General features: G+C 37.1%; 1 protein-coding gene across 1 annotated transcript; it reads right to left on the reverse strand.

The window, feature by feature from the left end:
• Positions 1–1255: 1255 nt before the first annotated feature.
• Positions 1256–7728, reverse strand: RNF182 (ring finger protein 182). Its single transcript, XM_026842658.1, has 2 exons — positions 7666–7728; positions 1256–2206 (listed from the first exon to the last, which is right to left on the reverse strand). Exon 2 carries the CDS (start codon positions 1991–1993, stop codon positions 1256–1258), a length of 738 nt encoding a protein of 245 aa, XP_026698459.1. The 5' UTR covers positions 1994–2206; positions 7666–7728.
• Between the last annotated feature and the right edge of the window lie 5764 nt (positions 7729–13492).

Below are 13492 nucleotides of genomic sequence, written 5' to 3' on the forward strand. Positions count from 1 at the left end.
GTGGAATGGTAAATCATCAGTAATTCCTCTGAACTCAGCTAATCAAGACATGCTAATTGCCACATCTAGAGTGCCATCAACTCACAATGGTGACAGAGGTTGTTCAGGGTATTAAACATTTTGAAGGACTATGTGTTAAACAGAAACCTTCCCAAGGTCATAGTACCTCCTGACAATGCTCATTCTGTGAACTCAGAAAGAAAAAAAAACCCAAACAGTTAACTATTTCACATTTTTCTGAAATTTGTATTAGTGATTGAAGGTTCATTTCCTAATGGTTGGGAACAAAAGTCTATCTTGATAGCCAACATCACATAAGCCAAATTCTCCAAGTGTAGCTACCACAGAGGAGATTATGCATGAAGTTGTGGTCAGGCAATTTGTAGGACGACTAATGGGTTGGAAAAATGGTGTGGTGGTGGAAATGCTGGGAGGGAGTGTAAGCATAACAGAACATAGCTAGAGAAGTCTGCAGAGCTCTGAACCCTCAAAGGGAAGCCTAAGGCATATGTACACTGAAATAAGTGCACCTAGAGAAGAGCAAATGTGTAGCTGGGTCCCTGGAAGTATTCATTAGCAGGAATATCTCAGAGGGAGCTGCAACTACATGACAAGTAAAGTGGGCTTCCGTTTGGGGAAAGCGTTTTGGAGACATGATTTTAGCATGGTGAAAAAAGATTCCTCATGCCACAGAATACAAAAAATCTGCAACCACTGGCCTCCCACAAATATTTTTGCTATGACAAGAACCAACAAAAGCAATGGTAGCTTGTCTTATAATATTAACAAAGAGGTTTCATTTGCTATAAATGATAATGAATGATAAATAACAGATATTCCAAAGCATGAGATGCTTTAGATGAAAAGATGCCATACCTTGACCTAGAAGGTACCTGTTTTACTAATTTATTCTAGGGTGGATCCTGCAGCCTTGACTGACATGATCAAGTCAATAGAGCAAAGGGCTACTCATTTGAATAGTGGCAGCACCAGCAGGCACCAAGTTTTGCCATTTTGCTCTAACCCTTTCTACAATTTGGCCTTTTAAAATCAACATGTAAATTTTATTTCCATTATTTAGCTTTAAAAAAAGAGGAGGAGAATCAAATCATGTAGAAAAAAAGGACCATATAACTAGGGCCACTGCTCTCATTTAGTGGGATGAACAACAATACGAATAAATAAGAACACAAAGGCAGGATAAATCAACTATGCTACACATGTGGCCATACATCTTATTTTACTGTATTTGTTATCAAGATGACATGCAGTCTAGAACTTCATGGCAAACACACTGGCAAAAGCCATAAACCATGAGAATAACAAGGCTCGAAGGAACAAGGCTTACAAAGACAACCCCAAGGGTGACTTTCTTAGATACCAGTAAATAAATCCCTAAAGGCAAGGAACTAAAGTACAGCAACCCTAGCAACCACACTAACACCCGAATTGAGGTCTGGAAGAGCAAAGATGTGCAGTTCCACACTGTCCAGTTGTGGGACACAGTTGCAACAGAGTCAAAACTCGTAGGCCTGTAAAATTCCACCACAGGGGTTGAGTTCAGAGTCTGGGGACTTTCTCTTTGTACTTCCATGATTGTTATAACCAGGCAATTAGAAGAGGTGTGAGAAGGGCTAACCAGAGATGCCAACCTTTTGGGAGTCAGCAACAGTTCTGTTGGGTTGTCCGGTAGGCACTTCTTTCCCTTTCCGCTGCAAGCTAAATTCAGAAGGATGTTGTTGTCATCAGGAAGACTACTAACCTCATCGTCTGGCAGGCACGTTTCAAACCTGCAAAACGGGCATACTATGACTCCTTGCGGGGAATCACCAAAGTCTATGATCTTGCAAAGGCATTTGGCACATACTCTGTGACAACACTCCAGCACTTTTGGTTTTCTCTGTCGCAGGTTATAGCGGTTGTAACAGATCTTGCACTCAAGCTCATCTGAGCTCTGGGTCTCCACAGACTCCTCTGGTAGTTGACTGGTCATTTCTTCTGATGGTTTTTAGACTTGTGGAAAGAGGAGTCAAAGGATGAAGAGGTCACCCAGGCTTATTTTAGAACTTTTTCCTGATGATCTCACCCATCTCAAACAGGAAAAGTGGAGATGACATTGTTGAAAAGCATCAGTAGGTGTCATCCATTTTCAGCTTCTACTAGGGATTGTGCACTGCATGTCCTTTACTCTGAGCCAGGCATCCATCTGAAAAAGACAATGTATATTTTTTGTGGAAAAAAAGGAAAGGGGGAAAAAAAAGGGGGGGGAAGAAATAGCTGAAGCAGGTGAAATATGTATGTTCCACTTTTTACAAGCTTAGGTTCCTTTGCTAAAAATACCTCTAGGTAGTTTTTTCTGTGGCATATGGGCCTATATAGCAGTCATGCTGATAAAGCTTAGTATCGCACTGCATGCATTTGTTTTAGACTTGTAACTTTGACTGGCTCAGCCCATGAAGTTCTCAGCGGAAACTGTAATCTAATCACTGATCTGTGACCGTTTGTTTAAACCCTGGTTTCCTAAGGAAATGAGACCTGACCCCTGGAGCTTTTTGCCTTTCTTGGTAAATGGTGAACCTGCTGTCCAATTTCAAACAAATCGTCGGAGGGGCAGCAGTACTGAAGATAACAATGTTTCTAAAAAAGTAGTGAACACTGGCATTTGGGTAGAGGAGAGGGAGAGGTATTGATAGTAACTATCACTTATCCTGGAGGGCCGTGATCAGCCAGTGCAGACCCAGCCTCTGCTCTGAACAGGCAGCACAGGGGCAAGTGGGCGATATTTGGGGGAAATAGTTATGGGGAGCAGAGCGGGTATGGAAGAGGGCTGGAGTTATTGTAAAGAGTTATGGGGGGACCTAGGTCAAATTTGGAAAAGATCAGGCTTTATTAACTTTGCTGCTCGTGGAACAGCTAATTTCCCTGTCTCCGCCCAACTGCTGAACATAGATTGTGAAAATAAGGTTCTTTAGTTTGCAACAACTATCTCCTTTAATCTGTGGATGCTAGGGTGAAAGCTAAGGTGTCTCTCAAGGGCATTTACCAGATGCACGGGCTTTCAAGTGTGGCATGGCTGCAGCAGCTGTTTCACACCTCAGCTGAGGAGATGCCCACGGCACGCTTGCGCTACTGCGCTTCCATTCTGCACAGCGTTTTTGCCACCAGACCCGTCAGTCTCACTTCAACAAATATATTGCCATAGTTTGTAACCGTGTGTTTTCACGACTTCAGGAAACAGTCCATGTATTATAAACAAAACATTAACCAGGACTACGTACTCTGGAGACCAATAATTACCAGCATTTACAAAACCAGCTCTATCTGCCTGCCAGATCTCTGCCAGAACTTCTCCCAGATTCAGGCATATACTTGCTCACAGAGATGGGTGCAGCATTGCATTTTTTGAGGCTTTGAAACTCATTCCTTCACTGCTAGAGTAGCAAGGAACTTGCCACAGTCCCCATATGGGGATCAGCACCAGCTTGTGTCTGGCTGCCTCTTGCATTATCAGTGAATATCAGGCACACAGAATATAAAAAAGGTGGCCTATTTCCACAAACTTGTTTCTTGACTTAGTTTTAGTAAATGTTTGATTCCTTTCCCTTTTCCTTGGGAAGTTTTTACTTTCTCCTAGCATTCACATCTTTGTTCTTTTTTTGAGAAAAAGGCAGGAAGGTCTCTCTTTGAAACAACGTGCCCCTTCTGGCAATACTTTTTACTTGCCAATCATCAGATACAGTGAAGTCACTTTCATGGGCCTCTTGTTCCCTACTGTGCTTTAAGGATTTTCCATTTTCTCTCTTAACCTTCTACACGATATAGCTTCTGTAAGTAACATAATTTCTAAAACTCGCCTCCTGGATTTTAAAACATAGATGTTATACTAGAGACAATGCAGTATGAAAAAAACATGGTGAAGAAAAAAAAAAGTATTTTTCTAAGAATTTATACCAGACATGGCCCCCTCCCCATTCAATTTTCTTAACTCTTTTTTTCTGCCTCTTCCAACTTATTTTTTAGTGCTTTAGAAGTTTTCGTCTCTGCCTTAGTCTTGTTGTTATTATTTGTACTGTGACTATATTTGTGGTGTGTTCCATTAGGCAAGGCAAATACAAGAAGGCTGATCCATTACTTTCAGAGTGTACAAGCTAAACATCTTAAAAGAGAGAAAAAGTACATCTTTTACAGATCTTATAACCTATCCTTTATCCTTTGTTATACTGTGTACTTCCTTATTAATTCCTACTACTCTTTCTATTTCATTACAAATATCATCTTCTAGATGACTTTCAAGCATATATAAATGTCATGAGATGCTAACTTTCCAAAGGATGAAGAAACTATAAAATGGACATAAAAAAAATGAAATGCCAGCCTACAGGAAGGCAAAACACCACTGGAAAGTTAAGAAGCCAAACAAAACAAGTGATGGTTTTGAAAGTTTACATCTCGAGTATGATCCATTTTCTGTATTTGAGGTGAATTAGGATTACTAATCTGTTCATGCTTCATAGCTAAGGCTGGCAAATGCTGTCCTATAACATAAAACTAGATTTTGGATTAACCAAAAATCTTCCAGAAAATGTGTCTGCTTCTCATGGAAAATTGTGACCTTTGTCTGAAAACTCTGAACTAGAAAATCTTTGTATTTTAGTGTTTATCTTTCTAATAAATATTTCCAGATTTTCACAAAAAAACAGCCCACTTTACAACCAATCCTATTCAGACATGGATCACTTCTGTCTGCATCAGTTTTCAAACTGAAAGTATTTTCCTGATTCTATCCCCTTTAAGTGGCCAAATTTAGCATTAATACAAGAAGTAACAAGTCCCTAGGCCTAGCAATGTCCCAGTTGCTAAACTGGGACCATTAGCTTAATTTACAGAAGACAGTGATCCTCCTATTGTAGTTTCTGTCATGACCTATTCTACCAATTCTTTTCAAACTTTTATTTTAACGTACTGTATAACAAAGAGCTACTTTCATCATTTTTCTCTCTTCACAGTCTCTTTAACATATATCCATCAGTAATAAATCATCATTGATCATTTTTAATTTGGCTGTTTAGATGCTGAATTTCTCCTGTGTTCTAGTGTGATTACTGCTTACTACTATTCTTCATTTACACATCTTTTCCTTTGAAAATTAAAATTTAATCACTAATTCCTATTAATGCTATTCATCATTTTTTTACCTTTTCAGCTCTGTGGTGGTTTTTGATGCTTTCTCTGTCTTTTCTGCTTTCCTGATTTCTTAGGGAATTTTCTTTCTCAATACCCACTTTCCTGCTCATTTTTTCTCTGCTGAGAACTGAAACTTTTTTGAGCTTAATTAATACTGCCCTGATATTATATACACCACATATACTAAAAAGTTCTCTGATCATAGACATTAAAAATACAAGAAAACTGAGTATTTAAAAGAAATTTGACGTCAAATTCGCCCTATTTCTTGGGAAAATTAGACATATCTCGAGAAATATGGCCAGCTACTCCTTCAAGCAACTTTTACGCTGTGTCAAAGATTTTCTAGCTTGCCTTTTGCATGTCTTCCAGGTGGGTATTTACTGGAAATGGGCAGAATAAGGAATTAAAGTAGGGAATAGATTAATTGCTGCCCTCTGAATCCTGTTCCCCCATCAGAAAGGTGACAATTCACATACTTCTGTTTGCTGCATGTTGAAAGCAAGAGAAATTGCAATGCTACACAGAAAAAAGGGATCGTATGTGTGTCCTCCTGTTCTCTCTGAGCCACGTTTTATGATGCCATATGAGAAGGTATGTCTCTATTACATCTCCAATACTCCATTAATGTTTGGGTTTTTTTAAATATTGGCCTGAAATCTGTATGTTCTTTCTGACATTAACATCCAGTGGGCAGTCAAGTAAAAATTCCTGAGTGCAAATCCTATGATGATTCTAACCCCTTTCACTTCATGTGCAAAATTGCTATTGACTTGAGATCAAAGTGAGGTCCTATGTCTATTTTTAAATAGACTGTGTTTATTTTTATTAATTCTGATATTTTTAATGACTTCAAACTACTCCTTATGTCCAGTTTTCCATTTGAGCTTATTTAATTTTAAATAGAGGTGTCTCAATAGCTTGTTTGATACTAACAGACACAAGTTGTAACTGGGGAAATTTCAATTAGGTATTAGGAAAAAAAAAATTCACAAGGGGTTCAAACACTAGAACAAGTGCAGAGAGAGGTGAAAGGAAACCTCCAACCTTATAGATACTGAAAACCGACTGGATACATCCCTGGTTAGGCCACTCTACCTTGGAATTTGTCCCTGCTTTAAGCAAAGGGGACTGGACCCTGGCTGAAGAGAACTTCCAAAACAAATTATTCTGTGATTCCATGTTTTGGTATCCTGAATTCACTTTATGTGGTCTGTTTGAGAAGCTTTGGTCTTTACTGAATAAGAAATCAAGCTAACAGTTGCTTATGTAGCTAAGCATCTCTCCTAGCTAATAATTCTTTCATTTAATTTATGAATTCCTTTTTACAAGAAAGCCTAGACACTTTCTGCTATTCTGTCTTCCACAGAACCTGTCTGATGAGATCAACACCATTCAATTGCAGAGCTTTTCATTCCTGTTTCAATTATGTAGCACACAGCAGCTTTGAAACAAAATAAACAAAAATAGAGTACTAGATGTGTACAATGATAACAGCATCCATTGCAGTTTATCCAAGAACAAGCACATCTGTTATACTAGGACAAGCATCTGTCTTTTGTAAGAGTTCTGTCTAAGCACTGCAAGAGTGAATCCGTGATCCTGTTCATGTCCATGTTCCTGCTGCTGCTTGAGCTCTGAGTCCCTCTCTTCCCCTTCCCAGTGACACCCATCCTGTACCTTGCAGACTCCTCTACCTGACCCTTTTATTAGGAAGGGAGAAAAGCTTCTGGATGGCAGAAGATTGCCAGCAGTCCCACCGTGCTCCATCTGACTGCTGGAGGGCAGTCCCAGAAGCAGGGGGAATATCCTCCATTGAGAGCAAGAGGGGACCACCCACAGAACCACACGGAATAAATAAGAGCAAGCTCTTGCATGTGACCCCAGGCATGGCCAGACAGAGTGCAATGGACTACACCAGCCTGAATAGGCCACTGTCTATCGATCAGTTTTCTACTAATCACTGCTGGGTTGCAGGCTGCAGATTGCAGGCTTTCATTCCAGGCGTGGAAAGGAAGGTGAATGGGTTGTGCAACATGTTACGGCCCCTCTTTACACTCATCTATCAAACACTGCATAGACAAAGTGTTCTTATGAGAGGCCAGAAGCAATTAGTTGTAGATGAAACCCTCAATATTGGAGCTCAGTCATGCTGACAGGGCAAAGGAGATAGGAAATTTGCGCTTCTCCTCCCTAACGAAAGATCATCCTTGCCCAGTTTATCAAACCAACCTTTTATCATTCATCTCTCACACTTCCTTTCTGTGAAGGGAATTTGCCAGTATTTCCTATATATACATACAACCTAAACCAAATACATGAGGTCAGTGATTAACTGCTGTAAGATATCATCCATGGAGCTAAGCCAACATACGATGTTTTCAAAGGTTATTAAAATTTCCTCTAAATGCAAGCCAAGCGTCTTTAGTGAATAAGAGAAGGAAAAATTATAGAGAGATTAATAAATACAGAGAAACTTACTTTCCAAGAAAAAGAACTTCTTGCAAAGGTTCACTTGCAGGGAACACAAGAAATGCCTATTCTTCTCCACACGGGCAAAAACTGGTAGAAAGGAGGGAAACAAAATGAGTAGAGCAGGAATACAGCTGGGAGACTTTTCAGTCTGTTTTCTCCGAAAGAGAGGAAGTAGTCCAACTTCTCTTACCATAACCATATGTTAAGATTTCTGTTTAGAGAAATATATTGGGTAAATCCCATTTACTAAAATAATTTCTGTAAATTAATCCAGAGTTATCTTTACAGATCTGTTGTTGATTTTAAGCCTCTTTCAATATTATGCGCTAAACAGTCTGAAGTGCTATCTCTTCTAGCAACCACATATTCACAACTGTTAGCAATTCACACAAAAAACCACCCAAACCAACTCAAAAGCCGAAGAGATAAACTGTGCTTTGAAAGGAGAGTTTTAAAAACATATCGAAATACTTTCCTTCACAAATCTCATAGAAGCTCTTTGGTCATTTCTACTTTTCCAAACAAACTGCAGTCTCTTCTCCAGCACAGACCAGAAAGCAACCATCTCCTGTGGGCCACTGCATCCACATTCGAGCAGCTTTGCTGCATTCTGACTCAGCAGGAAATGACCATCGCACTAGATTTTTCCAGTTGTGTTAAACACAATGCAAAAACCCCTCCAAACTGCTTTACTAATCTGACATTTGAATAGACTACGTTCAAAGTGCCAGCAGCTATCACATGTTCAACCTGTTTCATGCCACATTTCTGCTAACATTGGATGGGTTTTAACAATGGGCATTTCACTGTCGACTCTAATCAACGTGAGACTTTGCACAACAGTTACAGAATGTGGCGTACTGATCCATGCTCAATTTATGGTCAGCTATATAAACTGTGGTGAAAAATGACTCAATTCTTTTCACAAAAACATAGTTTTTAATAGGATAGGTAATGAGGTTATTTCTCAAATCTGTGCAGAAAAGAGAAACCTTGCAACATATACAGGAAACATTTATGTATTATTAACTGCTTCACAAGGAAATAATACCAAATATAAGTATTTTTATCAGAAGTTATTGTTACAATATTTAGAGTCTTACCTGATCTCTCTCAATCCTCTACATTAATATCACAAAAAGACAAAATACAGAAAATCATAGCTCTTCATATTCAAAGCTGAGTTCATGGATCTCTGATCAATATGATAAGTCATCTAATATTAATGTGCCTTCTTTTATATATATATATATATATATATATATATATTTTTTTTTTTTTAAATCAACACTTATTATTTTAAAAAAATATTTCCTCCCCTGGTAAGTAGGAATATTTTAATCTAACACAGGGTTCACTTTAATTAATATTGTGATGCTGGCTCTTCAGGTACTGTCTAATCCTTTGCATGTGCATATTTGATATCAACCAGACTCCATTTCCTCTTAACAATATCATTTGCAATACTTTTTTGTTATTCCAATAACTCACGTTATGTGTCAGGTAGTAGTGGAAAATGGTATGAATAGACAGGGAATGCCTTACTGAAATCCTGCTATCCTCAATGACTTTCTAGCTAGAGGCTACTAGATTATTGATATGAATCTTAAAACTGACTATGATGTAGAAAAAAAATGTTTTATTAGTTAGGCTTGTAGAGACAAGCAAAATCTCTTCCAGTATTTCTTAAGAAAGATTTTCCCCTCATATATAATTAATGAGCTATTTATATAGCGATATGCTGAATGACTACTTAATGTGACATACGGTTGTGGGTTGCTTTGTACCTGTTTTAAAAATAAAACTAATAAAGGACAAAGGATCTGATCTCTTAATAGCTTACTTGATTTAAACAGACTATTAATTACACTAAATTGATAAGTGAAAAGAGATGGCTTGAAATTTGTATCTAAAGAGGTACATTTAATTTTGGAAATATGCTAGTTAAACAATTAATTCCTTTAAAAATTATTTTTAATTGTTTCAAAGCCTGCTTACTTGGGCATTTTATGTTGTACTGTTTTCTCACTGCCAGTGACTTTTCCTTTATCACTCTGAAACCAAGAAACAAACTACTCCAATAAGAATATATTTCACACTAGAATTCGTGACTTTACTATTATTTTAGGAGAAGGTCAGACATTCTCCTCTTTTGTCGTAGGGGTGTTTTTTGGCAGTTTTCTCAAATAAGATGGAGTTCTGTTTCTCTGCTTTAGTTTTTGTGTCCTTTAGAAGCTCTTCTGAGAATTGAACAGACTGTAGGACATCGATTCTAGAATATGACTTGAAAAGATACAAAATGATAAATAAATAAAAAGCTTCCCAGTATTTCTTAATATAGTCATAAATGTTTAATCATATGACCTACAGATATGTCTAGCATTTATCTTTAAATTAGGCACTATTAAAAGCCAATATGATTTTGTATCAGGTTTCAGAATATATGAAGATAATACCACAGAAGTTTACCTCCTTCTTTTGCTCACTATTGTATGCTTGAATGTAGGTAATTAAAATAAGTGCAGAAATACAAGCAAATAACTTTTTCTTTTTATTAAAAATGACTGTTGTACTGGAAATGACTGACAAAAAATGTAAGATCCCCAAAATATGACAGAATTATTTTTCTTTGGACATATTTTTGATGTCATATATTTGAGAGGGAGTAGGTGAGACAAAATTACAAAAAATTAATCTTGATTACATAATTTAGTGAGAAATTCCTCTTCACATAGGGGAATAATTTAAATGTATTATAATAAGTTCCAGTTAACTTTCAAAATATTTAAATAGAAGTGTGTTGCATTACCTTTGTCCTAATGGAGCTGAAAATAATCCCAGGAATAGAATAGAAATGAAGCTGTACTTCTTGATTTTTCTACTGTCATTAAGAGCAATTCATCTAATACTCAAGTATGTTTAACTGAGTTCATTCTGTTTCAGACACTTTTGAGGATACGGCTATGTATAAAGATTTTACTATATTGCCTATTTTCTCTCAAGGGGTTAGTGCATACAGAAAATAAAAAGGGTGGAGGATTATACAGGGCAGTACTGACACTGAAGTTCATGTACTGTTTACACGTATTTCATAACAAAGTTTTCTGCTTTAACTACTGCTCAGAATTTGATGTTACCCCATGTGGAAAGGAAGATAGTAAAATCAATCCAGTCACAGAACATTTGCAAACCATATGTCAAAAAAAAAAAAAATCAAAATCCAATACAGATTTTCACTTATAAACAACTTTTCCAGATCTGTTCTTCCACCAACATATCTTTTTTAAAAAGATGGCAACCAAAATCTAATCTAGCTGAAGCTGCAGATAGTCCCAACAGTTTGAAAAGGGAGGTGTCTGAGGAAACAGAACATTAACCTGGATAAACTGTAATTTTAGTATTTAATTTAGTTCACTTAAAGCACACATCTGAAAATACTTACTGCTGGGATCAAAATTATTTTGGCAATATAGCCATAGTTGGCATATATTCCCTCCTCACTTGACATATTATATGTGACTAGAATTACAATGATGTAACTAAGAAAAATTTTGTTTAAAAATCTTATTGATGTATTTAAAAAAGAATAAACACCCCCCCCCCCCCCCAGATGTTATGAGAAATATAATATTAGATCTTGTTGACACGTGGTAAAGCTACATCGTATGTCTTCAACTGCATTTCTGGGAAGTGAATGATCCCAGCAGACAAGTGTCAGTAAGGAGATATTAACTTCGACTGTAACAGGTATTGCCCTCTAACAAAATATTTGCAGGAAAAAGTCCATTTGGCCTGATTTGTACACAAGGGAAATAATTTAGAAATGTATCAAATTTGGGTTTAACTGCACATTTTTTTCAAGCACTTGTTACTATTACCCTGCAACAAACAGGCTTATTTTTAGCTAACTTTCGTAAGTATTTTTCTTTGGCAATGCAAGTTCCCACAAATAACAAAAAAAGAAAAACTTCTTGTTAGGTTTTTATACCAACTATAAGCAAATTACAATCTATGACCTCTATGGTCTTAAGAAAATACAGAAGAAAATTATTTGTCAGTAGCTAATTTTAATTTTTATTTGAGTACTTCTGCTGAGAATGAAGCAGCATCACAATGACTCCACAAGAAGCATCACAGTAACTCTACTTCTGTCTAGCAGGGCTTCACAGTTACATGGCTGCTGCATGCAAACTACTAAACTACAAAAACCAGTTACTTCATACACACCCATCATTCTAGGTGCAGGTACATAAATAAAATTGTATGTATTTAAAAAGTGGATGATAGGAGTTAAATTAATGTGTGCAAAATGATATGCACAGCTTTTATTTTATGCCATTAGATAATACAGGAATACTCTTAAACAAGAGTAGGTTTAAGTATTAGTCCAAGTCACCTTTGTAACTACTGTGAATAATCTAAGACTGTCAAAGCTTCATGAAGCGCTACACCCGTAGTCTCAGCATCACCAGAGTGTTCTGCTGGTGAGATTTGCTTAACTCAGATTAATGTTTATAAAGGAGTTAAAACTTCAGGGACACTGGTATGAATTGCTCTGCTTTTAACATGTTATTTAGTGGTGAAATGTGGTATTTTTTTACTCATTGTGAACCGTCAGTGAAAGAGTTTAAGTGCTACTGGATGAAGTATTTCAAGCAAAGGAAAGAATCCTCATGGGCTGAGACTCTCTGTATAGCAATAATACAGAGACTACACTCTGTAAGGAACCACTTTGGTACGATTGATTTCCCAAGAGAAATCCTCTCCATTGGTAGTCTCAATGTCTCCTTGAGAGATAGCTTTGAAGAGTTAGCCCCCACCAGACCTCAGACTTTGGGTCAAGTTTTCCTCAGTGGGCAAAAGAAAATTTGGCTCTACTTACTATGTGTCCCATCCTACATCATTCCTAAAGTACACAGGAATCTGCTGAGGATGAGCTGAAAGAGGATATCCTTTAGGTACTTCTGAGGGCACCATGGTCATCAGGGGTTGCCCTGAGACTAGTGCTACCTCTTGGAGCGTGTTCAGGCCTGAAGCACCTTTCAGACTGGATAAGAGGACCAGAAAGTAGCAGGCAATTTGTCCATAGTGTGTATCAAAATCCAGTTAAGAATGCTGTATATTTCTCTCACGTGTTTCTGATAGAAATGTACTGCCACAACAGCAGCTAATCCAATCAAGTCTAAATCCGAACAATATGAATCTTCAAAGAAGTTGGAAAATGTATTTCAGCAAGAGTCAACTACTTCTATTTTGGGACAAGGACAACCTGAACTTTTCAAAGTTTCCATCATCCAAAAGACTTACACTGGTCAAGTCTAACAAACTCAAAGGAGGTTATGAAATTTTCTTTGCTTTGAGCAGAGCTACAGCATTTTGATGTCATTTGTAACTACAGCAGTTGAAAGGTTAAACTAAATGAAAATGTTTGAAGTGTGCCAGTTGAGCATATTTAAAATACAAAAGCCAGGAGAGGAAAGCATTGCTTCAGAAATTTTGAAAGTAATCAAGGCATATTCAGAAACACAGCTTAAAGTCATTAGAAAGAAAGGAAAAAAAAAAACAACAAACCTACCACAAAACAGATAAAAGAACATAAAATGGAATTATAAATGTTTAAAAAGCAATACAGTCCACAGAGAGTCATTACACTTGCCTATTTACCTGGTTTAGTGTAAATTAATGACTGAGACTGGATATTGGTATTTTCTTAACTGGTAATAATGAATGGGCATTTTAGTTTAAGTGTTTTCCAACATATAGTACAAGGCTAGAAAAAACTAGAAAATAGAACACTAACAAGTTCTGAATTTTACTTAATGTAATATAAATC

This window comes from Athene cunicularia (assembly GCF_003259725.1).
Source record: "Athene cunicularia isolate RWA chromosome 2 unlocalized genomic scaffold, athCun1 chr2_part1, whole genome shotgun sequence".
NCBI lineage: Eukaryota > Metazoa > Chordata > Aves > Strigiformes > Strigidae > Athene > Athene cunicularia.